Consider the following 26,964-nt stretch of genomic DNA (forward strand, 5'->3'; position numbering starts at 1 on the left):
GGAATATACTGCATATATACTTAGGTATGTCACCTTCAAGCTCCAGACTAACCCACTGAAAACTAGCTGCCACCACCAATCGTTTTATATAGACCGATTGGACAACAGTTGGCAAAGCTTCAGAGGTGCGGTTCTCAGAACAAGAGGACCAACGCTATTACATTTTATATATTTAATCCGGATAGGTAGACAGTGGTTATAAAAATATACAAAAGACGTTACAGAATGAACAAAACAATACAGTATATACAACTGCATAACAAAAATATAAACAGAAGAAATGTACTAAACCTGATGTCTCAGGGTTGGCTCTGGCTTTTATGAAGGGGGGCTCTTCATTTTTTGGGGGGTAATAGTCAAAACTAAGAGAAATGGCATCTCACAGGACTGACCAAGACTAGAATTTGGCATTTGCTCTTATTACTACAAGTTACACCCACCTATCTCCCCTCCGGTTACCCACAACAGGGCTGGGCTTCAGAAACCCATCAGGGGTCCTAGCCGGGCTTCAATATTCACTAGGAACTATGAGAACGCTAGAGAGTTTACAGTTATACCTATAATAATAATAATAATACATCGCATACGATTATTTTTATTACTATTAATAATTTTATATTGGACAATAATAATAACAATAATTTCTCACTGTGATGATAATAAAGAAAATATTAATAGCAATTATTTCGTACTGAAATAATTATAATCAAAGTAAAAAAATACTATTATCAGCTCTGTAAGGATTTATTATTATTATCATCCGCTATATAAGGAATTTATTATCTTATCGATGTAGTGAATGATTATTATGAACTGTTTCACATTCAGTCTTGTTATCTCGGTAAATAATAATTATTCTTATATTTGCAATGAATTGCTATTAATATTATTATCATCTCTCTAAGGTTTATTGTTATTACCACTATCACCTGTGTTTTGGTGTAAATTAACAGTAATAATAATGATAGTTGAGTTCCAGGCTGCGATCACGTTCAGCGTCCACCAGGTGGCGCTGTGATCCGTAGCTTCCTGCCCAAGGCGTCGCTCTCTATGACTCGCCGTCATCAGATCCTTGAGGTTGGCGGAAGTGCCGCGTCAGCTGAGGGTTGTCAGGGGCTGTGTGATGGAGAGAGGGAGGATGCAGCTGCCGCAGAGTCCGAGCGCCTTGTGTTTCGATAAAGATGAGTTCATGAAGGTCTGTGGCGATGTTATCCCACGCGTGTCTGTGTGTCTCCATGTGTGCTGTGTGGCAGCCATGCCGGGAGCTGGAGCTGACTGCCTGCTATGGACTTCTGGAAAGGGCCATTAGCTGCAGATCTAGTGATACTGTGCAGGTGAATAGGGTTCCAGCGCTGCCCGAAAGTGCGACTATTGGGGGAAAATTCCCTTCTTTCCTCCCGGGAGCCGCCGGCTTTCAGTCACCACTGACCGCACTGCTCATTATACTGTATACACACCCCGGCAGTATGTGTATATACGCTGTGCCACCGAGTGCCGGGGTATGCTCCCAGCCGTCCGTCAGCATAGTGACTGATGACTGTAGTGGCGCTGTGTGCGCGCCCCCATGACTCAAAGCCGGCGACATAGTGACTGATGACTGTAGTGGCTCTGTGTGCGCCCCCATGACTGAAAGCCGGTGACATAGTGACTGATGACTGTAGTGGCTCTGTGTGCGCCCCCATGACTGACTGAAAGCCGGCGGCATAGTGACTGATGACTGTAGTGGCTCTGTGTGCGCCCCCATGACTGAAAGCCGGCGACATAGTGACTGATGACTGTAGTGGCTCTGTGTGCGCCCCCATGACTGAAAGCCGGTGACATAGTGACTGATGACTGTAGTGGCTCTGTGTGCGCCCCCATGACTGACTGAAAGCCGGCGGCATAGTGACTGATGACTGTAGTGGCTCTGTGTGCGCCCCCATGACTGAAAGCCGGCGACATAGTGACTGATGACTGTAGTGGCTCTGTGTGTGCCCCCATGACTGAAAGCCGGCGGCATAGTGACTGATGACTGTAGTGGCTCTGTGTGCGCCCCCATGACTGAAAGCCGGCGACATAGTGACTGATGACTGTAGTGGCTCTGTGTGCGCCCCCATGACTGAAAGCCGGCGACATAGTGACTGATGACTGTAGTGGCGCTGTGTGCGCCCCCATGACTGAAAGCCGGCGACATAGTGACTGATGACTGTAGTGGCTCTGTGTGCGCCCCCATGACTGAAAGCCGGTGACATAGTGACTGATGACTGTAGTGGCTCTGTGTGCGCCCCCATGACTGAAAGCCGGTGACATAGTGACTGATGACTGTAGTGGCGCTGTGTGCGCCCCCATGACTGAAAGCCGGCGACATAGTGACTGATGACTGTAGTGGCGCTGTGTGCGCCCCCATGACTCAAAGCCGGCGACATAGTGACTGATGACTGTAGTGGCTCTGTGTGCGCCCCCATGACTGAAAGCCGGTGACATAGTGACTGATGACTGTAGTGGCTCTGTGTGCGCCCCCATGACTGAAAGCCGGCGGCATAGTGACTGATGACTGTAGTGGCTCTGTGTGCGCCCCCATGACTGAAAGCCGGCGACATAGTGACTGATGACTGTAGTGGCTCTGTGTGTGCCCCCATGACTGAAAGCCGGCGGCATAGTGACTGATGACTGTAGTGGCTCTGTGTGCGCCCCCATGACTGAAAGCCGGCGGCATAGTGACTGATGACTGTAGTGGCTCTGTGTGCGCCCCCATGACTGAAAGCCGGCGACATAGTGACTGATGACTGTAGTGGCGCTGTGTGCGCCCCCATGACTGAAAGCCGGCGACATAGTGACTGATGACTGTAGTGGCTCTGTGTGCGCCCCCATGACTGAAAGCCGGCGACATAGTGACTGATGACTGTAGTGGCTCTGTGTGCGCCCCCATGACTGAAAGCCGGCGACATAGTGACTGATGACTGTAGTGGCTCTGTGTGCGCCCCCATGACTGAAAGCCGGCGGCCCCAGTAAGAAGTTAATGTTCTCCCAATAGTCGCACTTTCAGGGCTATTATCTGCAGGTAAATGGCATTTCCCGGGGTCATGGCTTCCCTTACGTTCTCCAGTTTAATATATTTTTCCATTTCATGACTCTGGTATTGGTAATTTTTGTGAAATATTGTGTTCCTGTCGTGTACATATAAGTTTCTCTTTCACTAGGACTCGTTTGATGTCGACCACTTTGTGTCAGAATGCAGAAAGCGCGTGCAGCTGGAAGATCTTCGGGCCGATCTTGAGATTTATTACCGTCTCCTGAAAACTGCCATGGTTGAGCTCATTAACAAGGACTACGCAGACTTTGTCAACCTCTCGACCAATTTGGTACAATATATTTCTTCAGGGATTTTCATATACTTTCAGATGTGTTAAAGGGGAATCTGTCAGCAGGTTTTTGCTATGCAATCAAAGAGGAGCACAATGAAGGGGCTTACACCCAGGTTACAGCGATGTGAGCTGGATTTTGCTATTTCACTACAATCAGTGTCTTATCAGCAGGAGATTATCACTGCAGGACAACTAGCCTCCTGCATCCCATTCCGACCACATCCCAGCAGTGATTAGCAGCGCTCTGTCATTATACAATGTATACATACAGCTGTGGTGGGGGTTGTACACAGCTCAACAACTGAGCTCTGCTAGATCTGCAGCAGAGAAAATGGTTACTGTATCATAACGCCTGCAGTCAGTAAACGAAGTGATACTTATGCTATCCCTACATAATACTGCTGTCAGATTACATAGCACATGCCTGCTGACGGATTCCCTTTAAAGTGGTTGTCCAGTATAACAACCCCTTTAGGACTTAATTATCACTGGAACCTATACCAATCAGCCGAGCAAGGAATTTTATCCCTGAAGGGGCACTTCTATCCCCATTAGCATAGATCGGCAGTGCACATGTCTTACCGCTGGTCCATTCCTTCTCTTTTTGGCTTCCGGGAAAAGCAGAGTGCAGCACTTGGCACCTGAAAAGGGAATGAATGGAGCTTGGGTCCAGCATAGTCACTGTCACTCCATTGTATAGGGGATCAGAGTTCCCCTCTACCAGCTGATGCAGGGCACAGCTCTCAGACCCCCACTGTAAGGTGTCACGTATCCTAAGATTAAGGGCCAACTTATTTTTCACTGGAGAACCCCTTTAACGCTTTCAAAAACAAAACCTTAAAGTGGCATTCCTGATAGGACTTTCTGTCAATATGTGGCAAGAAGAGGTGACCAATGGTACACACAGGAATTTGCGCTCTTCTGTTTTTATTAGGTCCCATTCACACACGCATGTGTTTATATATCTGTTCTATACTTAGATGGGTTTTTTGCAGACTGTAAAAGAGGGTCTTGTTTTTTATCTGATGTGCGAATCAAATTTACCCGTTCAACTTAGTCAGTTTGTTAAAAATATGGATGATGTTGTCGGTGTGCTGTCTGTTTTATGAGTAAGAGAATCTTTGATTTATCTTTTCTTTTTGTTGTTTTTTTTAATTGAAGAAAAATTGATGCTACACAAATGGGAAAAAAAAACACACAGATCAACATAGCATAAGCATTTGATCCAGCATACTGATGAAAAACCAGGGCTGTGGAGTCAGTAAGCCATACCTCCAACTCCTCAATTTCCCTAACTCTGACCCCTCAGCATCGGTCGGTCACTACTGAGCATGTGCATAAAGTGCGGCACAGATTCATCTCACCTCCGACCCCACAGCACTGGTCACTACTGAGCATGTGCATAAAGTGCGGCACAGATTCATCTCACCTCCGACCCCACAGCACTGGTCACTACTGAGCATGTGCATAACGTGCAGCACAGATTCATCTCACCTCCAACCCCACAGCACTGGTCACTACTGATCATGTACATAAAGTGCAGCACAGATTCATATCACCTCTGACTCCACAGCACTGATCACTACTGAGCATGTACATAACGTGCAGCACAGATTCATCTCACCTCTAACCCCACAGCACTGGTCACTACTGAGCATGTATATAAAGTGCAGCACAGATTCATCTCACCTCTGACTCCACAGCACTGATCACTACTGATCATGTACATAAAGTGCAGCACAGATTCATCTCACCTCCGACCCCACAGCACTGGTCACTACTGAGCATGTACATAAAGTGCAGCACAGATTCATCTCACCTCCAACCCCACAGCACTGGTCACTACTGAGCATGTACATAAAGTGCAGCACAGATTCATCTTACCTCCGACCCCACAGCACTGGTCACTACTGAGCATGTAAAGTGCAGCACAGATTCATTTTACCTCCGAGCCCACAGCACTGATCACTACTGAGCATGTACATAAAGTGCAGCACAGATTCATCTCAGCTACGACTCCATAGCACTGGTCACTACTGAGCATGTACATAAAGTGCAGCACAGATTCATCTCATCTACGACTCCATAGCACTGGTCACTACTGAGCATGTACATAAAGTGTAGCACAGATTCATCTCACCTCTGACCCTACAGCACTGATCACTACTGAGCATGTGCATAAAGTGTAGCACAGATTCATCTCACCTCTGACCCCACAGCACTGGTCACTACTGAGCATGTACATAAAGTGCAGCACAGATTCATCTCACCTCTGACCCCACAGCACTGGTCACTACTGAGCATGTACATAAAGTGCAGCACAGATTCATCTTACCTCTTACCCCACAGCACTGGTCACTACTGAGCTTGTACATAAAGTGCAACACAGATTCATCTCACCTCTGACTCCACAGCACTGGTCACTACTGAGCATGTATATAAAGTGCAGCACAGATTCATCTCACCTCTGACTCCACAGCACTGGTCACTAGTGAGCATGTGCATAAAGGGCAGCACAGATTCATCTCACCTCCGACCCCACAGCACTGGTCACTACTGAGCATGTGCATAAAGTGCAGCACAGATTCATCTCACCTCTGACTCCACAGCACTAGTCACTACTGAGCATGTACATAAAGTGCAGCACAGATTAATCATACCTCTGACCCCACAGCACTGGTCACTACTGAGCATGTACATAAAGTGCAACACAGATTCATCTCACCTCTGACCCCACAGCACTGGTCACTACTGAGCATGTACATAAAGTGCAGCACAGATTCATCTCACCTCTGACCCCACAGCACTGGTCACTACTGAGCATGTGCATAAAGTGCAGCACAGATTAATCTCACCTCTGACCCCACAGCACTGGTCACTACTGAGCATGTGCATAAAGTGCAGCACAGATTCATCTCACCTCTGACCCCACAGCACTGGTCACTACTGAGCATGTGCATAAAGTGCAGCACAGATTAATCTCACCTCTGACCCCACAGCACTGGTCACTACTGAGCATGTGCATAAAGTGCAGCACAGATTCATCTCACCTCTGACCCCACAGCACTGGTCACTACTGAGCATGTACATAAAGTGCAACACAGATTTATCTCACCCCTGACTCTACAGCACTGGTCACTACTGAGCATGTACATAAAGTGCAGCACAGATTCATCTCACCTCTGACCCCACAGCACTGGTCACTACTGAGCATGTACATAAAGTGCAGCACAGATTCATCTCACCTCCAACCCCACAGCACTGGTCACTACTGAGCATGTACATAAAGTGCAGCACAGATTCATCTCCACTACGACTCCACAGCACTGGTCACTACTGAGCATGTACATAAAGTCCAGCACAGATTCATCTCACCTCTGACCCCACAGCACTGGTCACTACTGAGCATGTACATAAAGTGCAGCACAGATTCATCTCACCTCTGACTCCACAGCACTGGTCACTACTGAGCATGTACATAAAGTCCAGCACAGATTCATCTCACCTCTGACTCCACAGCACTGGTCACTACTGAGCATGTATATAAAGTGCAGCACAGATTCATCTCAACTAAAAGCTGAAATCCTTAGATCAGGAAAAGAACCAACGTTTTAGAACTTTCCCAAATTGTTATGAAAACATTTACAGCACATCTTCCACTGAACTACTGAACCCAGTTTATTATATATCTTAGGATTCAGAGTCCGTGCATTTTACACCGACTCCGATTTCACCAAAATGGACACAGACTCCAACTCCACAGCCCTGTGAAAAACAATTGGTCTTTTTATCACATGCAAAATAAAAAGCAGCCATGTAAGTGAGGCCTCACCCCCATATTGAGTAGGAGTTCCAGAAGTGGTGTAGCACTGTGATTTGTAGTTTTGAGCAGCACCATTCATTGTACCATACAATGTTCTGAACAGCTGGAAAGAAACTTCAAGTGCTGTGAAGTAGAGAAGAAAAAATCCATTTCTGCAATTGTTTTTTGGCATTTGTGGTAAAAATGACATGATATGATTCTTCAGGTCAGTAGGATTACGGCATCACAAAGCTTATAAGGCTTTTTCATATTTCAATGGTGAAAAAAATTTTGTGTCTCTGTTTTTCGAGTCCCATAACTGTCTTGCGTCTATCGACCGAGCTGATGTTTTTGTTTCTACCATTGTGGATTCTATGCAACGTTTTTTATCTTTTTTTTCTATTGCGTTTTTGGTGAGAATTGCAACAACCAAAAAAAATTCAATTCTAGTATTTCAATTTTTTTTCCCAGTATCTGCATTCGCCATATGGGATAAATGTTTTTTCATTATTTGGGCATTTCTGAACTTTGAATTACCAAATAAGATTTTTATTTTTAAAATTTTACTATTTATGTTTGAGGGAAAAAAGGAGGTATTTAAACTTTTATATGTTTTAAATGATTTTTTTTTTTTTTTACATTTACAGTAACTATTCCCCTGCCGTGAGCGCTATGAGCAGGGGGAAATCGTTGCACCAAAGAACCTGAGGGTAGTTAGCAACTACCTGCTGATAGCTTAGCCCTTGTGGGAAAAAAGTCCTAGAATACCCCTTTAAAAGCAAACCTGTCGCCAGTTCAGATTCTCCAGTTTTTGCTTTTCTTTTGTCTTTTGCCCTGAATATTTTTTTTCTTTTGTATTTTTTTGTTTTGTTTCACTTAATCCACCATCTGGTTCCAGAGCTATGGGCTTCTTTATTTAGTTGTTTTTCTTTGTCTTCTGTTCTTTACCAAGGGTGCATTACTCACAGATTCTCTTTGGCCATTTCTTCTCTGCATTATTGTCCTGTGAGTAAAGCCATGCCAACACACCTAAATTTGTACATTATTGCTGATGTATATATGGATTTCCTGAATCAGGGCATTAGTTTGAAAAGCCTCAGTGGCTAGTGGGAAAATTGAAAATTTCTATTTTGTTCTCCCTTGGAGATTGTAATATCAAAGTAAAAATAGCACTTTTTTAATACATTTACCATGAAAACCTGATTTAAACAATAGGTCATCTCCCGATGACACATTTCCTTTGCTTTCCTTGAATTTGTACAAAAAAAATTAAAAATGTGCCGCAAGCTCTAAAATAAAAGAGCTGTGGAACAATGATACCAAGCTATTGGAGTCACCCTGCGTCGGAATGAGCCCTGGATGTTGTACACAAGTCTCCTACCACCTTTTGCATTAGTGTTTTTGGTTTCCTTTAGTGGGAGGCATTTAGCTTTAATGGGACATAGAAACATTGTCACTATCTGAAAACCAAACAGTTTGATTTTGTTTGCGATTTTCCTAATCTTATTGTGCAGGTTGGAATGGATAAAGCTCTGAGTCAACTTTCCGTACCACTGGGACAACTGAAAGAAGAAGTATTGGTATGTGTGGGGTATTTTACATTTTGGTTATAAAAATTCTTGGCAACAGAATATAGATCTGTAGATATTATAAGCTTTATTTTAATAAAACCAGTAAATCGTTTTCAGACTGGTATGAATACTGTTACCGTGATTGCACCTGTTGCATGCTCTAATCATATGACGAAATATATAGCTTTGCTAAACTTCAAATTACCTCCTTCCAATTTTTAGAGCCTGAAAACATCAGTTAATGACAGCATAAGTGCGGTAGATGAGCGTCTGGCCAAACAAGATGATATAAGAAAAAAAAAGGCAAGTCCATGTTCCTTGTACTGATATTATTTTTTTTTTTTTTTTTACTGTGGTGGTAGACCTTTATGCTAATGTGGCATCAGTTTGCATGTGGATGTTTTTGACTCGTACAATCTCCACCTTTCAGTATCTCCTAAACCTTAGAGCACGGCTAAGGGTCCTTTTACTCAGGCCTATAAATTGCAAAATGATGGTGTGGACAACACAGCATTTAATCTTAATAAACCCAATGTCTTTTTTCTCTAGTCACCTTCCACGACAGCCACCTTGGAGGTTGTCTCCCCGCCCTAATATGGGACAGGAACACAAAGAGGTTAAATAACCCTCCCCTTCCTGCTACCTCAGTGTTTTTCCTGTCCCCTATCGGGGCATGAAGAGGTCACAAGGGGCTGCCATGGCCAGCGAGCGGAGCCCTAGATCCTTACCAAAAGCTGGGCAGCCGAGGTCGGGGGGTTCTCCTCTCCTCCTCCATGCGCTGCTCCCGTCTCCACCACTGGTGTGACTCGGGACATGACCGCCCCTCCCACGCCCTCCGGGGTAAAGCGGGGCAGTATCGTGCCTGCCGGGATCCTGCACAGCTCCCCGGCGTCCTTCCCCCTTCCAGCGCTGCATGAGGAAGCCGCGCGCGCCAGAGGGGGCGGGCAGTAGACCGGAAGTAGCGATGACACACACTTCCGGTTTGCAGCCTCCGGCGTCCTGCAATGGGGAAATGCGCGCCGGCACCCGGGGGACCCGGGAAATGGCTCCAACAGCGGCGGGGGTCGACCAGCATCCTCCCCAGGGACAGAGGAGGAGGGAGGAGCACCAGAGAACGAACGCCAGCAACACCCTTAAAAAGGGTGCAGCAGCTCCAGGTAAGCACAGTGTGTCTGTGGTGTGTACAGACATTGATGGTGAGAAGCCCTCAGCTGCAGAATCTGCGGAGCCCAGCGTTCCCCCTCCTACAGTGAGTAGCAGGGCCAGGTCCCTTGTCTGTCAAAATACGGTGGCACGGGTCTGAGTAAGCCTTCTCTTCTTGCAGGAAGACAAGGCCTCTGCCCCTAAAAACCCCCGCAAGTGTGGTATTTGTGGTGCCAGGTTTCCTTCTGACTACAGAAAGTTATGCCAACCCTGTACGCAAAATATCCTGCGTACCGAACAACCCTCCCTGTTTGACAGCATAAAGACTCTCATTAGGCAGGAGGTTCAGACCTCCATAGCAGCCCAGACCCCCGAGGCCCAGGGCCCTACCTCAAAAAAGAGAAAAAGGGCACCCGTGGAGGCTGACTCGGACTCGGGAGAGGTCCGGATCGGAGGATATTTGGGAAATTGAGGGCTCCACGTCCACCTACAGTCATGATGCGAAAAAATATTATTTCTCCTCGGATGATATGGAGGAGTTAGTATCCATGGTGAGAAATACCATGGGATTGGAGGAGGAGATCAAGCTCTCAGTTCAGGATGAGATGTTTGGAGGGTTGAAACCCAGAGGTAGAAAGGGTTTCCCAGTTCATGAGGTTATAAAGGATTTAATAGCTCAGGAGTGGTCCTCCCCCGTGAAGGCACTTACTGTGCCCTCTGAGCTGAAAAACCGTTTTCCCCTAGAGGGTGATAGTTCTGTTTGGGAGATCCCTAAAATAGACGTCCAAGTATCTAGGGTCACTAAGAAGACGTCCTTACCCTTTGAGGATGCTTCCCAATTGAAGGATCCAATGGATCGCAAAATAGAGAGCCATCTTAAAAAGTCCTGGGAGGCCTCTACGAACCTGCTGAAAGCAAATATTGCATCCACCTGCGTGGTCAGATATTTGTTTTTCTGGCTACGCACGTTGGAAGACCACCTATCGGGGGGCACTCCAAGAGAGGAAATCCTAAACTCCCTATCAATCCTCCAGAAGGCAACAGGGTATTTGGCTGATGCCTCAGGAGAAACGGTACGGGTGGCAGCAAGGTCCCTTGTCCTTTCAAACTCGCCCAGGAGAGCCTTGTAGCTGAAGTCATGGGGAGGTGATATCACCTCCAAGACGAAACTGTGTGCTTTCCCCTTCCAGGGACACCACGTGTTTGGGCCGGTCCTAGATGATATCCTGGAGAAGGCCTCAGACAAGAATAAATCTCTGCCAGAACAGAAATCCACCAAAAGGCGTTTTTTTCGTCCCTCAAGAGAGCAGACCTCCCAGAGGCCATTCAGGGGAAAGGGCAAGACGGGCCGATGGAGCTACCCGAAAGGGGGTAAAGGAAGAAACATCCTTGTGCCCCAACAGCAGCAGCCCCCAGAGAAGCAGTGACTCCCGGGTAGGGGGTCGACTCGCACAGTTTCTCGCCCAATGGCAGGCTACGACCTCGAACCAGTGGGTCCTGCACACTATACAATATGGGCTGAAGCTGGAGTTCGAGCACCCCCTCCCCCCCCAAACGCCCTAAGAATTACCCCGGCACAGTCCCCAAGTCTGCAGAAAATATTGTTACGTCAGATAGAGGAACTCCTACGGGAAGAAGTGGTCTCATATGTACCTCCGCAAGAGGAGGGCAGGGGACATTATTCTCGCCTGTTCCTGATAAAAAGAAAACCCTCAGGAAAACACAGGCTCATAATAACCCTAAAGCCTCTGAACCACTTCATCAAGTACCGAAGGTTCAAGATGGAATCGGTGAAGTCAGCGATCCCGCTCATTGAGCAAAACTGGCAAATGGCTACGATAGATGTAAGGGACGCGTATTACCACGTTCCCATTCATCCAGATCACCGGAAGTTTCTGAGGTTCGCGGTCTCCCACGACCGAGGAATCGGCCACCTCCAGTTCAGTGCCCTGCCGTTTAGGGTATCCCCAGCACCAAGGGTATTCACGAAGATCATGAGGGAAGCAGTCATCTCTATCCGACTTCAGAGGATATGCATTGTGCCGTATCTAGACGATCTGCTGATCGTCGCGCCATGGGTAACCCGGCTGAACCAGGACGTATCAAGAACCCTACAGATACTCGAAGGCCTAGGGTGGATACCGAATCTCCAGAAGTCGTCCCTCTATCCTTCCCCGAGGAGGAAATTCCTGGGGATCCTCTTGGATTCGGAGAAAAGAACCTCCTTTCTCCCCGAAGATCGGCAAAAAATAATCAGGTTCAGAGACCAAAGGGCGCCAATGTTGAGGGACGCCATGTCCATCCTGGGTTCCCTGACGGCGTGCATTCAGGCGGTATCCTGGGCACAAGCTCATACATGAGTCCTCCACTCATATGTCCTGATGAACGCGAGGAAGTATCCGAACAACCTATCAAAAAAGATTCTGCTTCCAGGACATGTAAAAGCGGCTCTTTGGTGTTGGCTGAGTTACCGAAACCTGAGACGAGGAGTAAATTGGGATCAACTTCCTCTAAAAGTACTATGTACCGATGCCAGCGTGAGGGGCTGGGGGGCTGTGGTCGAGGATTCATACTTTCAGGGGCAGTGGCCCCAGAACATAAGATCTGGATCTTCAAACCTAAGGGAGTTGACGACGGTGGAAGAGTCACTGAAAGCCGCATCAGCCCTGGTCAAGAACCATCATGTTCAGATATACTCCGACAACGTGACCACGGTGGCATATCTCAGACACCAAGGGGGCACAAAGTACGCCAGTCTAAAGAAGGTAGCAACAAGAATCTTCCTCTGGGCAGAGAAGCACCTGTTATCCATTTCCGCAGTACACCTGAAGGGGTCGGAAAACATCAAAGCAGACTTCTTGAGCAGGAAGGACGTCCATCCAGGAGAATGGTGTCTGAACCAGGAGGTCTTCCAGACCCTAGCCTCAAGATGGGGAGACCCAGAAGTCGACCTGTTCGCGAATGCGCAGAATACAAAAGCAGCGACTTATTTCTCCCTCAGTCCCACGTACGGAGCCCAGGGGACGGATGCATTTGCCCATCCATGGGTCTTCAGACTGGCCTACGCTTTTCCCCCAATGCCGATGCTGGCAAGAACGTTACAAAAGATAAGAGCAGATGGAGTCACAACGATCCTAGTGGCTCCCATGTGGCCAGGGCTGAGCTGGTACAGCGCTCTGTTGGACATGGTCCAAGAAGGTCCCTTGCTTCTACCCCAAAGGACCGACCTCCTGTTTCAGGGTCCCTTACTACACCCGAACCCGACCAGGCTACGTCTAGCAGCTTGGTTATTGAAGCCAATATTCTGAAAGCTAAAGGGTTGTCGGATGAGGTAATTCGGACCCTTCAAAAAAGTAGAAAGCTGGTGACGAATGCAATTTATGGCAAAATATGGAAAAAAATTTGCTCCTGGTGCCTCCCTGGGGCCCCTGACCCCTCCCATCCAAATATAGCCCAAATACTAGACTTCCTGTAGAAAGGGTTAGATCTAGTGCTTACTCCAAGTACGTTGAAAGTACAGGTATCTGCCCTTAGTTCTTTTTTTGACCAAGACCTAGCCAGACACCGCTGGGTCAAGCGATTCATGGTAGCGGGAGGCAGGATTCGTCCTTCACTCCCTAATCGTGTTCCCCCTGGGATCTTAATTTAGTACTCAACAGCCTGACACAGGCCCCATTTGAGCCCCTGTCAGAAATCTCAGTAAAGATACTTACACTCAAAACAGTGTTTCTGGTGGCAATTACATCGGCTAGACGGGTGGGGGAGCTACAGGCCCTATCAGTACAGGAACCTTACCTCCTACTCAATTCAGACAGTATAGTACTACGTCTAGATCCCTCCTTTTTGCCCAAGGTGGTGTCAGACTTTCACAGAAGCCAGGATATCGTGTTGCCCTCATTTTGCCCAAATCCTTCTAATCCGAAGGAGGGAAGGTTTCATACCCTGGACGTTCGCAGGGTAGTTCTCCGCTACCTCGAGGCAACCAGGGATTGGAGAATCGATCAGAACCTGTTCCTCCAGTATTCAGGAAATAACAAAGGGAAGAAAGCGGCAAAGAACACGATAGCGGCCTGGATCAAGCAGTCCATCTCCCTGGCATATTCCTCAAGACATCTCACTCCGCCTGAGTCGTTAACAGCCCACTCCACTCGATCAGTCGCTACGTCCTGGGCAGCGAGGGGAAATACGTCTTCGGAGCAGATATGCAGAGCTGCCACCTGGTCCTCTGTGCACACCTTTACTAGACACTATAGACTGGACTTCAATAGGGATCTGACATTCGGCAGACGCGTCTTGCAAGCCATAGTCCCTCCCTAGAAAAATTAACGTTGGCATGACTACAAGGTGGCTGTCGTGGAAGCTGACTATAGAAAATAGAATTAGACTTACCGGTAATTCGGTTTCTAGGAACCTTCCACGACAGCACTAATTTCCCTCCCTATATGATATGTTTGCCTGATGATTCCTGCTCTACTGGTGGTAACTATTCCTTCTAGTATGTCAGGAAAAACACTGAGGTAGCAGGAAGGGGAGGGTTATTTAACCTCTTTGTGTTCCTGTCCCTTATTAGGGCGGGGAGACAACCTCCAAGGTGGCTGTCGTGGAAGGTTCCTAGAAACCGAATTACCGGTAAGTCTAATTCTATTTTCAGTAAGCCAGGAGGCATAGACTATTTTCTTTATTTTGACTTTTGAATTGATGTGTTTGTTCTACAGTTGGTTAAGAACTATATACTGTTATAGGAGTTTTAAACTTTGATTTTTGAATGGCTGATGTTTGCCTCTTAAATCCACTCCTGAAACTTATTGTCTGCTAACTTTGCAAGACATGTTGCAGCCTGCAGGGTCATTGAACAATGGATGTTTGCGTAATTTGTTGATTGACTATTGTGTGGGTCCTGTGGCTTGTTGACTTGCAAAACAGTGGAGGAAAAACTGTAAGTTGAATATTCAAACAATGCGAGTCAGTCTCATCACACCTTCCTCTTGACCTCTGGATGACGACTTGAGACTTCACGGACAGTTGTGAACTACATAAGGTGGATATGCCTTTGTAACAAGAGATTCAAATAACCAGAACCTCTTTACAAAACCACAGTCACACTCAAGAAGATAGCTTCCAGAACATCATGACTCCATCACGAGGGACACGTGACATTCTACAGGATGGCAGCTTGGGGGCCAAGGCCTCGGCTGAAAGGCTACAGTCGGCTCCATTGACCATCACTGAACCCATTGATACGTTTGGGGAAGTCAGAATTTGGACCCACTGGTCACTTGAGCCCCATGGATGCGTTTGGGAAAGCCAGGTTTGGGACCCACCGATCGCTTATCTCCATGGACATGTTTGGAGAATCCAGGCTGTGAGTCTCTGGTCACGTGGCCTTGTGTCTCAATGTACTGTCGGCTTCCAAAGCTTGTCATTACTTCCTCTCTGTGTCACAGGTGGGGCAAGTCGGCAGAGTTGAGCGAATTTAGCAAAATTCAGTTCAGATGACGATCGCCGGCGAATATTGTATTTGTCAAATGTCATTGGAGTCAATGGGACTAGAGTTGGATGAATATGTTCGTAACAGAACGTCAAACATAAATTCGGTACAAATAGAATACAAAAATAGCACAAATATGGCAAATTCAGATTTGGCGATCGTTTCCGAACATATTCTCTTATCTCTTTTAGTCGCCTCTGGAAGCTCCTAAGTCGAAGCTGCTCTGTTTCCTGCAAGCAAGTGGAAGGTTTAGTCTCTGTAATTTTGAAACCATCTTGAGTATTTTGCTGGTACTGTTCAATATGTTATCTGTTTTGTGGTTCATTAAAGTATTGATAATCCATTGAAGAAAAGGAGGACCGCACTCACCGGGCTTGTGAAGAAAAACTTGCTGCTTTATTGACACATGTAAAACATGTTGGCCGGGGGAGTGAGAGCAGGAGTGAACAGGGAGCTGGCAACTGCCGTTTGGCGCTGAACCAGCGCTTCAACAGGTCCCATTGAAGCGCTGGTTCAGTGCGAAACGGCCATTGTCAGCTCCCTGTTCACTCCTGCTCTCACTCCCCCCGGCCAACATGTTTTACATGTGTCAATAAAGCAGCAAGTTTTTCTTCACAAGCCCGGTGAGTGTGGGGTCCTCCTTTTCTTCAATGGATTATGGATATTGCTGCGGTTTCCTAAGGAAGAGCACCCGTGGCTGAGGGCAAGCCAGCGGTATGACAACTGCACACAGCTCAGACCAATTACGGTAATAGCGGTGCCATCCGTGTTTTCTTTCATATACTGTCAAAGTATTGCCACATTGTTTTACCCTCATCCTGTATTGATTGAGTATTATTATGCCCGCAATAAAAGGAGAGTGGGCGTTTAGTGGAGATGATCCCTGGTCCATGCTGTCTAGAGCACCCGCTGACACCCATGTCTCCACAGATGGGTTTATGCAAACACTTGTTCATGTATTTGTCTGTCCCCTGCTGTCATAAACTTAAGGCTGTGTTCACACACAGCGTTTTTTTAGCGGTTTTTACCGCGGTTTTCACTATAAAACCGCTAAAAATAAGGTGCACAGTCATTTCTATGCATTTTGCACTTTTTGTGCACATTGATGCGTTTTTTACCGCGAAAAAACCGCATCGCGGCAAAAACCGCAGCATGCACATTAAATTTGCGTTTTTTTCCCGCGGTTTAGGCTTCTCCCATGCTTTTAGAAACCGCTGCGGTAAAAAACGCATCAAAACCGTGCAAAAAACGCACAAAAACCGCCGCGGAAAAATAGGTGCGGTTTCTGGGAAGGGATTCAGGTTTTTGTGCAGAAATTTTCTGCAACGTGTGCACATACCCTAACACAGTTGTAAGGATCACATTCTCCATTGATATGAGGGGATCTGCTGGCAACTGCTCATTTTTAAGCCTGCGTAAAACATGGGATCAAACGTTCTGTCATTGAATTGCTTTGCCTTTTAGACTGGGCAATGATGTGAGGCACAGATCATATCAACATTTATTAGGATGTTTATCACAGTTTGTGAAGAGCTTCCAATTCTGGCCAATTATCATGCGGTAAATAAGCTGATCCAGACAGAACATGTTGAATCTTGGTTTTGATGGCTAACATTTCTTTGTTTCAGATGTGTGTGTTAAGGATGATTCATGTCATACGTTCTGTTGAGAAGATTGAAAACATTTTGAACTCCCAAAACCATAAAGAAAATGCAGAGCTGAATGGGTGAGACTTGGGCCTCGTGCACATGATTGCGCTGTATAAATTCCCATAGGCCTTTACATATTGATGCCTGTGGAGGTTTTTACCTCTCTGATTTTGTATGAATCTGTCAGTAAAATGAATGCCAACTAATGGTGGTTTTCTGTCATAGAAGCTATACAGAAGTACGTGGAATACCCATGTGTATCACTGCAGTGCAGAGCCAAAGGGCCTCTTCTGCAACTTTATAGCCACTGTTCACATGGCACCTAATGCTATGCAGTATTTGTCAATCACTTTGGACCAGGTTAGCAGATATCTGTGTCCTTCCCCTATGCTATGATCATTAACAAATTAGAAAGCATTCAGAATACAATGGCATGTTTCTAAAAGAATAAGTCCATGCATGATTATGGTGAAACCTGTTAGAGACAAGCAAACAATTGTTAAAAAAAAGATATTCTAGAGCAGTGTTCTCAAGTACCCCAAGAGGTCGTGTTTTTAAGGCATTCTAGAATACCATATTTTTCTGACTATAAAATGCAGCGGACCATAAGACGCACCTAGGTTTTAGAGGAAGACGTTAGGGGGAAAAAAAATTGAAGCAAAAAAATGTGGTCAATTCTGTACTTAATATCCCCTATCCTGGTGTATATGGTCCCCTCATGCCCATCCTGATACACATGACCCCCCTCATCCCTACCATGGAATGCATGGCTCCCTCATCGATATCCTGGTGTGTATGGCCCCCTTATCCCATGGGCATGGAATGCAGTGAGTATTCATTTCTCTTTAGCAGCAGGCACAGGAGTTAGCCGCTGGCTCCTACCTCTGTGACCCGCTGCTCTGCCCAAAAATCACATCCAGAGCAGGTACATCGGACTTTAAGGCGCACCCCTCATTTTTACACTTCACCACGACAGCACCCACTGGAGGTAGCGGGATCCGCCCCATAGGAACAGGAAACCTACAGAGAAATAAAAGGGGCGGTCCGCCTCTCCTCCTCAGTTTTGGTTTCCTGTTCCTAGGGGAACCTCAGGAAGAATCCTACAGGAACACATACCTGGGCCAACGCACGCCACCTGTGCAGTATCGGAAGGAACGGCAGGGGCTGCGGTCCAGATGCAGCGTCGGGGGAGTTTTCGTTAGACGGCTCCCCCCTCGTCTGTTAGAGAGTTGGAGCGATGACCGGGTCCGGGAAGGGCCGCCCGGTCTCTCTCAAGAGCACCCCGGCGGCATACATGGAGCTCCGGGATGGCAGCGCCAAGCTCTGCGGCGGCTCAAGGAGCATCGGGGAGCCGCCGCACGTGTACTGGTAAGAGCGCCAGTGGCGTGGGGAACAGCGCTGCTGCCAGGAGCTTTCCGGCGCCTGGGGACACAGGCCAGTACTCTGAGTCGGGCCTGCGCATGCGGCGACCGGGTGGACGCTCCAGCCCCGGAAGTAATGGGTGAACTTCCGGGGCAGATCGGCATAGGTACAGCGGCGAAGCGCTACTGTGCAGGCTCAAGGCCTGACCTGGAAATACAGGAACTTCCGGGTCGGTGAAGAAGGAAAAAAAAAAAGCCTATTTAAAATGAACCGCTGCGGGTGGTCAGCGGTGAAAGATGTCATCCCCAGGAGATGCGCATCCTCCAACAAGGGACTCGATAGGGGCCGGCATCTCCTAAGACCGCTCCTGCAGGGGGTCCACAGATACTGCTCGCAGGAGTGACGCAGCAGAAGCAAGATCCAGGAATGTAACCTCAGCCATCTGATCTGGTACTGTAAGCTTCACTCGGTGAGTGCGCAGAAATACTCTACCTATTAAGCTGACCCTATTAAGCTGACACCCCCCCTCTTTTCTCGCCATGTCTCCTCCCTCTTTCCAGGCAAAGAAAAAAGAAAAATCAGAACACAAAGAATGTGCTTTATGCGCTCAGTCTCTCTCTGACTCCTACCCCAAAAAACTCTGCAAACAATGCATTAGGGAGACCAGACAGGGAGCCGCAGTGTCATCTAAGGACATACGGACCATCATTAGGGATGAACTACAGGCTATCGCCCGTGCTAGTACTCCCTCAGAGGGTAGGAGCAAGAAACAAGTGACTCTCAGCTCAGATTCAGAGGAGGAACAAGAGATAGCCTCAGACTCCTCACTCACGTCATCAGATATTGAGGGACGATCATGTTTTCCCCTGGATAGTGTGGATAAATTGGTCAAATCCGTAAGAAACACTATGGGGTGTGAGGAGACAAAGAGCGCTCAAACCACGCAAGATATAATGTTTGCGGGTTTGGCGGAGAGGAAAAGGAGAGCTTTTCCACTAATACCGGCAATTAAGGCTCTGATAAAGCGAGAATGGGAGAAACAAGATCAGAGAAGTTTCCTCCCATCGGCATCAAACAGAAAATACCCATTTAGTGACGAGCTACTAAAATGGACGAAAATTCCTAAGGTTGACGCTGCTGTAGCCTTTACCTCTAAGCAGTCTACTCTTCCGGTAGAGGATGCGGGCCTACTGTCCGACCCACTAGACCGCAAAGCGGAGTCATCATTAAAAATTTCATGGGAAGCAACTACGGGCATTTTTAAACCAGCAGTAGCCAGCACATGCACTGCCAGATCAATGCTCGTATGGTTAGACCAGTTGGACCAACAGATTGAGCAGAAAGTATCCAGGGAAAAAACTGCGTGCTGCTATTCCATTAATTAGAGGAGCGGCAGCCTTCATGGCCGATGCATCTGCAGACACCCTTCCCTAAATTCTATCCCTTTCTACAGGAGAGCCTTTAAAAGGCGGCCGTTTGGAAAGAGGAGGCAAACGGAAAGATCAAAGAGATGGGCCACAAAAGAAGAGCAGCAAAAGGGTACCATGTTTAGAAGTTCAGGATTCCGAAAAGAGAATAAATACTGAACAACCAGTACCCCCAGTAAGGGGTAGAGTGAAACTTTTTTCTCCAAAATGGCAAACAATAACATCAAGTTTGTGGATTTTAAATATAGTCAAAGAAGGAATAAAACTAGAATTCCTTCGTATTCCCCACGACTCATTTATTATAACCTCTCTTAACTCACCAATACAACAAAAGCCCTCAAAATGGAAATTCGGAGTCTACTATCCAAGAGGGTATTAGTAAAAGTCTCAGAGAGACAAGAGGGTAGAGGGTTCTACTCTCCTTTATTTTTGGTTCCCAAACCCGATGATACGTTTAGAACAATCATAAATCTGAAAAAGTTGAATACGTTTATCAAAAATTTAAAATGGAATCAATCAGGTCCACCATTAGGCTTCTCTTTCTGAACTGTGTAATGGCAAGCATTGACCTAAAAGATGCTTACTATCATCTCCCTATCCATGACATATACCAAAGATACCTAAGAATCTTCACCAAAGTGATGTTGGAGGTGATGGCCTATCTTCGTCAAAAAGACACCTTGATCGTGCCTTACCTGGAGGACTTTTTAGTTATTGGGAACTCAATCACCCAGTGTCCTAAACGTGTGGCTGATACGGTCTCATCTTTGCATCATCAAGGCTGGATCATCAACCTCCAGAAGTCCAGACTTGTTCCACTCTCCCTCCAGACATTTTTAGGGTTCCACTTAGACTCTACGACCCAGAGGTGTCTACTCCCTCAGGTAAAAATTATGCTCATTAAAAATAAGGTAAGAGCAGCAATGGACAGACCACGCATGTCCCTGAGAGAGGCAATGTCGCTATTGGGGTCGCTCACCTCTTGTACCCCAGCAGTTCAGTAGGCCCAATATCACATCCTCACACTGCAACATCTAATCCTCCAAGAGGACAGACGGCTTGGCGGTCACCTCGAGAACAAGATAACCCTATCCGAGGAAGTCTTGACTTCTCTAGTATGGTGGCTAGATAGTAATCATTTGACCACAGGAGTTCCATGGGTAATATCACCATCCCATACTATAACCACCGACGCTAGCCCCCACGGCTGGGGAGCCCATATGGGGAATAGCTGCTGTCAGGCAAGGTGGAGTAAGGAGGAACTACAATATTCAAGGAGCTGACGGCACTAGATTATGCATTAAATCATTTTCTTCCACAGCTCCAGCAGAAGCATGTCAGGATCTTATCGGACAACACCACCACAGTGGCGTATTTAAACAAGACAGGAAGGTACTCGATCAGAGCCTCTGATGTCTTCCGCAGCAAAAATCTTAAGCTTAGCCGAAAATTATTTGTTGTCCCTTTCTGCCCTCCACATCAAGGGAAAGAACAACCAAGGGGGAGTGGTGTCTCAATCACCGTGTCTTCAAGTACATAATAGCTCTATGGGGGCAGCCTCAAGTTGACCTCTTTGCCACGAAAGAGAACAGACAAGTAAAAAGATTCGCCTCCCTGTCCTTGACGGCTCATCCAGACATACTAGATGCCCTTCAGGCCCCATGGAAATTCGACCTAGCATATGCCTTCCCTCCGATAATCCTTCTACCACAGGTCATTCGGAAGATCAGAGAGGACAAGGCGAGGATAATTTTAATAGCACCGTTCTGGCCCAAGAGACCGTGGTTCTCATGGCTACGAACCATGTCGATATCAGATCCTTGGGTCCTCCCTTCAATCCCCAACCTACTCTCCCAAGGCCCTTTTTTCCACCCCCAAGTGGACAGCCTACACTTGATGGCATGGAATTTGAGAGGCAGCTACTAAAGTCAAGAGGGTTTTCCAAAACACTGATTCCTACAGAGCAGGAAGCAGTCTACTACCCAGATTTACACACAAATATGGAGAAAATTTATGCAGTTCCATACAACCTCTCATTCCACAGAAATTCCAATAGTTCCTATCTTGGAATTTCTACAAAAAGGAAAAGAATGGAGTCTGGCAGTAAATACATTGAAAGTCCAAGTGTCTGCATTAGGGGCACTCTACGGCCATAATATAGCAGGAAATAGATGGGTGTCCCGATTTATTACAGCTTGTGAACGAATAGCCCCTGTTCACATACCTAGAATCCCTCCTTGGGACTTAAACTTGGTCCTAGACGCCCTAACGGGAGCCCCTTTTGAACCAATACACTGTATCTCCAAAACACTTGTCACTCAAAACGGCCCTCTTAGTAGCACTAACATCTGCTAGGAGAGTTAGCGAAATTCAAGCCCTATCCATAGATCCACCCTTCTTACAGACATATATCAGGATTGGATGGTTTTAAAACCAGACCTCATACCTTCCCAAGGTATCAGCAAAATTCCATAGATCACAAGAGATACTTCTCCCCACTTTCTTCAGGGACCCCTCCACTCCTGAAGAACAGAAATTTCACACCCTAGACGTTAGGAGAACTGTCTTAAAATACATCGAAAGATCCAGGAGCTGGAGCAGTGAAGGGCTCTGTTCATATCTTTTCAGGGCTGTAAAAAGGGGTACGGAGTCACGAAGAGCACCTTATCCCGATGGATCAGGGATGCCATCCGATTAGCTTACTCCGTGAGAAATGAAGATCCTCCGGAGAGCATCAGAGCACATTCTACTAGAGCAATAGCATCCTCTTGGAACGTCTCCCCTCTCGGCCCAATCGAAGCCATATGTAAGGTGGCAATTTGGTCAATCCTTTCTACCTTCTATAATCACTATAGACTTGACCTCTCATCAACTTCCGACCTAAGCTTTGGCAGGACTGTCCTTGGCACGGTGGTCCCACCCAGGTGATGGTCTCTGGAATCTTTCCAGTGGGAGCTGCGTGGCGAAGGGTAAAAAGCCAGATTACTTACTGGTAATGCTCTTTAATGAGTCCACGACAGCACCCGCTCACTTCCCTCCCTATGAAGATAATAGCGATAGATACACCACGTATTAATAGTGTATTCCTTAAATATAAAAGTAAATAAGTTAAACCTTAAAATGCAAGAACTTTGCCTAACTCTTGGCGGTCCTCCTGATACTCTGAAATACAACTGAGGAGGAGAGGCGGACCGCCCCTTTTATTTCTCTGTAGGTTTCCTGTTCCTATGGGGCGGATCCCGCTACCTTCATTGTGTGCTGTCGTGGACTCATTAAAAGAGCATTACCGGTAAGTAATCCGGCTTTTCCGATGCATTTTTTTTAGGAAAAAAGTGCGTCTTATAGTCTGAAAAATACGGTACTTTACATTAGATTGTTAATGGCAAATTTTCATTCATTTTTTATGAAGATTGACAAATCATTATCTGTAGGTGGTAGATGTGGACCACAGTTCAGAAACTCTTCGTAAAGGGTGGTCCTTCCAACAAAGATCAATGTCAGCACAGATAGTGTAGGATATGACTGCAAATCTGTCAAAGGAAATCTGCTGTGATCTAGTGGTCTTCTTAAGAATGTGGTTGTTTTGGGAAGGTTTCACTGCAAAAATGTGTAGTACCATTGATCTGCTGAAAAATCATACTTGGCCAGTTTAATGGGGGTAATCAGGCATGCTCCTTTTATAGGGTGGTGAGTGGGGCCAATGTCATCACTTCTGCAGTTATTACGTCTACAGATCTAATGAATATGATAGATGTGTGGGACAAATGTGTGATACCTTTCACGTGCGCACATGATGTGGAGGCAATCAGGTGTCAGGTTATTTATTGTTGGTTAATTTACATTGCTCAGGGTAAAATCCACATTGAAAATCAGTATTATAAATTTACTTGCTGCAGATTAGAGATCTGCAGTGCTGGTCAGTTTATGGTCCATTTTTTCACATAACATGTGGATGAGATCTTTGTAAAATGTTATATGTAATACTGCTATTTTAGTATGCTGTTAATTTCCAGCTCACAGAAGCTGCAGCATAAACGCCCTTTGCCAACATACCCTTAATGGGAAGGGTAGCAGTATTAGAAACCATTGGTCAATGATGATTAATGGGCGCTCGTGTATACGGAGTCCTGAGCAGGCTACAGACCCAAAAATTAAGTGGCGATCTAGCATTAAGGAGGTCAAATGTGGTGATAAACTCCATCTAAACTATTAATATGACATATACAGTGGGTACAGAAAGTATTCAGACCCCTTTAAATTTTTCACTCTGCAATAAAAAGCGTCTATTAGCGTGTGACAGCTGCCAAACATAAAAACCCGCTTTAATGCCTCTTTCACACGTCCTCATATTTCCGGTACCGGAGATGTCCGTGTACGTGTGTGTAATACTTGCGGCACATGTGTGGCATGTGTGTGCCGCATCAGTACCACACGGACGGGCGCCAGGGGAGAAGTGTTGCAGTAAGCGCTGTTCCCCGGCTCCAGGTGCTGTACACAGCTCTCGTTATTCTCCCCTGCTCTGCCAGTGATCGGCGCGAGCAGGTGAGAATGAGGAGTTATATTTAACCCCTTAACGACCGCCGATGGGCCTTTTAATGGCGGCAGTTAAGGGTACTTTAAACCACAGCGCCGTTTTTTAACATCCCTGAGGTTTAAGGCTATAGTACCCCGCAGCGTCGGAATTTCTCCGGGGTCTCTTACCGAGGGTAGCCGAGACCCCAGAGACCATGATTTGAGTCAGTTTTTACCGACCCCGGTGTTGCGATCGCCGTTAACGATATAACGGCGACCGCAAAAAAAAGTCTGATTTTCCATTTAATTTCTCTCCTGATGTGATCGCATATTAGAGGAGAGAGAAATAGGATCCCCTGATCACCCTCTCTCCCCCCCCCCCCCCCCCCGTACCTCCTTTGTCCCCTGCAAGTCCCCCGGGCCGCCGGCTTTGTCCTCTGGGAGAAAATGGCGGGCGCAAGCGCAGTGCGCCTGCCGATATCTGCCGTCCGGCACCCAGCAACAATTGGAGATTGTTTTCCTATTGGTTCATTTTGATCACTGTGATAGACCCTATCACAGTGATCAAAATAAAACAAATAGTAAATCAAGCCCCCCTTCACCACCCCCTTAATTAGGGATAAATAATTAAATAAAAAGTATTTCCATTTTCCCATTAGGGTTAGAGTTGGGCTAAAGTGAGGGTTGGGGTTAGAGTTATGGTTAGGGGTGTGTTGGGATTAGGGTTGGAGTTAGAATTGGGGGGTTTCCACTGTTTAGGCACATCAGGGGCTCTCCAAACGTGACATGCCGTCTGATCTCAATTCCAGCCAATTTTGCGTTGACAAAGTAAAACGGGGCTCCTTCCCTTCTGAGCTCTGCCATGCGCCCAAACAGTGGTTTACCCCCACATATGGGGTATAAGCGTACTCAGGACAAATTGCACAACCACTTTTGGAGGCCGATTTCTCCTATTACCCTTGGGAAAATAAAAAATTGGGGGGGGAAAAGATCATTTTTTGGAAATAATGATTTTTTATTTTCGCGGCTGTACATTATAAACTTCTGTGAAGCACACGGGGGTTTAAAGTGCTCACCACACATCTAGATAAGTTCATTAGGAGGTCTTGTTTCCAAAATGGTGTCACTTGTAGGGGGTTTCCACTGTTTGGGCACATCAGGGGGTCTCCAAGCACGACATGGCGTGTAATCTCAATTCCAGCCAATTTTGCATTGAAAAGTTAAATGGCGCTCCTTCCCTTCCGAGCTCTGCCATGCACCCAAACAGTGACTTGCCTACATAAATGGGGTATCAGCGTACTGAGGACAAATTGTACAACAACTTTTGGGTCCAATTTCTCTTTTTACCATTGGTAAAAAAAAATGGATCTGAAGTAAAAATTTTTGTGAAAAAGTTAAATGTTCATTTTTTTTAAACATTCCAAAAATCCCTTTGAAGCACCGGAAGGGTTAATAAACTTCTTGAATGTGGTTTTGAGCACCTTGAGGGGTGCAGTTTTTAGAATGGTGTCACTTTGGGTATTTTCTATCATATAGACCCCTCAAAGTGACTTCAAATGTGATGTGGTCCGTAAAAATAAAATGGTGTTGTAATAATGAGAAATCGCTGTTTAACTTTTAACCCTTATAACTTCCTAACAAAAAAAAAAATTTGGTTCTAAAATTTTGCTGATGTAAAGTAAACATGTGGGAAATGTTACTTATGTTTTTTGTGTGACCATACTGTATCTCTGTGATTTAAAGGTATGAAATTCAAAGTTGGAAAATTGCTAAATTTTCGCAAAATTTCTGTTTTTTTCTCAAATAAATGCAAGTCATATCAAAGAAATGTTACCCCTATCATGAAGTACAATAGGTCACGAGAAAACAATGTCAGAATCACCGGGATCCATGGAAGCGTTTCAGAGTTATTACCTCATAAAGGGACAGTGGTCAGAATTGTAAAAATTGGCCTGGCCATTAACTTGCAAACCACCCTTGGGGGGGGTTAATCAAAGGCCCACTGAAGTAAAATGTTGAAAATTTGTCAGGAAGCAGGCTGTTTAATAAATTTATTGCATTATTTTCCTGCCCTTGTGCTGGAGAAGCAGAAATACGCCTGCTACCATCTGCCATAGACTTGTGCTATAATTTATTGCAATTTCGGTAAATGTTGGGTCAGGTGAGTGCATAAAAGTCATCACAAAACACTTAGGCTCCAACATTTGTCTTTTTTTTACCCCAGTATAGTGGTGTAAAGTGTATAATATGTTCTCCCTGACTTTATGCGAAAACAACTTATGATTTTGGCCAGCTTTTCTTAGAGGCAGCCTGGAGTTTTACATTGTATATTGTCCCAGGATGCAAATGAAGAATATTTTCTGTCCAGATTTTCCAGACTTAAAATGTTCTGTGTTTAGCACGGTATTAAGGCGTTCTCAAGAATTTGTTGAACATTCACAATATAAATTAACTGGCACTGTAAATTTGAAGTTACTTTTTCAGTGCAAAGAATGAAATGTGCAACTTGATCACATCTTCCTCGCAGGACCTCTTCAGTGTTGCTTAACACTGCACGTTTCCACAATAGCGATATTCCACGAGAACGTACCTTTATTCTCTCAAATTATCCTCTGTCTGCTGAGCTGATATATTAGAAGCTCTGAAGGTGATGGATTATGTCTTAT

The 26,964-nt window shown here is 46.0% G+C and overlaps 1 protein-coding gene across 2 annotated transcripts in view; it reads left to right on the forward strand.

The window, feature by feature from the left end:
* Positions 1-1,014: 1,014 nt before the first annotated feature.
* The window catches only part of COG2 (component of oligomeric golgi complex 2), a 159,107-nt gene continuing 133,157 nt past the window's right edge, over positions 1,015-26,964 (forward strand). The window contains exons 1-5 of one of the 2 annotated variants that reach the window (XR_012226896.1): positions 1,015-1,195; positions 3,180-3,341; positions 8,661-8,726; positions 8,940-9,020; positions 16,977-17,074. Coding sequence is in view for 1 of the 2 variants with exons in the window: in XM_073560121.1 (XP_073416222.1) it covers positions 1,124-1,195; positions 3,180-3,341; positions 8,661-8,726; positions 8,940-9,020; positions 16,977-17,074 (479 nt within the window). In the remaining variant the exon portion in view is untranslated. The remainder of the gene's footprint in view (positions 1,196-3,179; positions 3,342-8,660; positions 8,727-8,939; positions 9,021-16,976; positions 17,075-26,964) is intronic. The other variant, XM_073560121.1, reaches the window with a different exon arrangement.

This window comes from Dendrobates tinctorius, unplaced genomic scaffold, assembly GCF_039654945.1.
Source record: "Dendrobates tinctorius isolate UK_male_01 unplaced genomic scaffold, ASM3965494v1 ptg000293l, whole genome shotgun sequence".
NCBI lineage: Eukaryota > Metazoa > Chordata > Amphibia > Anura > Dendrobatidae > Dendrobates > Dendrobates tinctorius.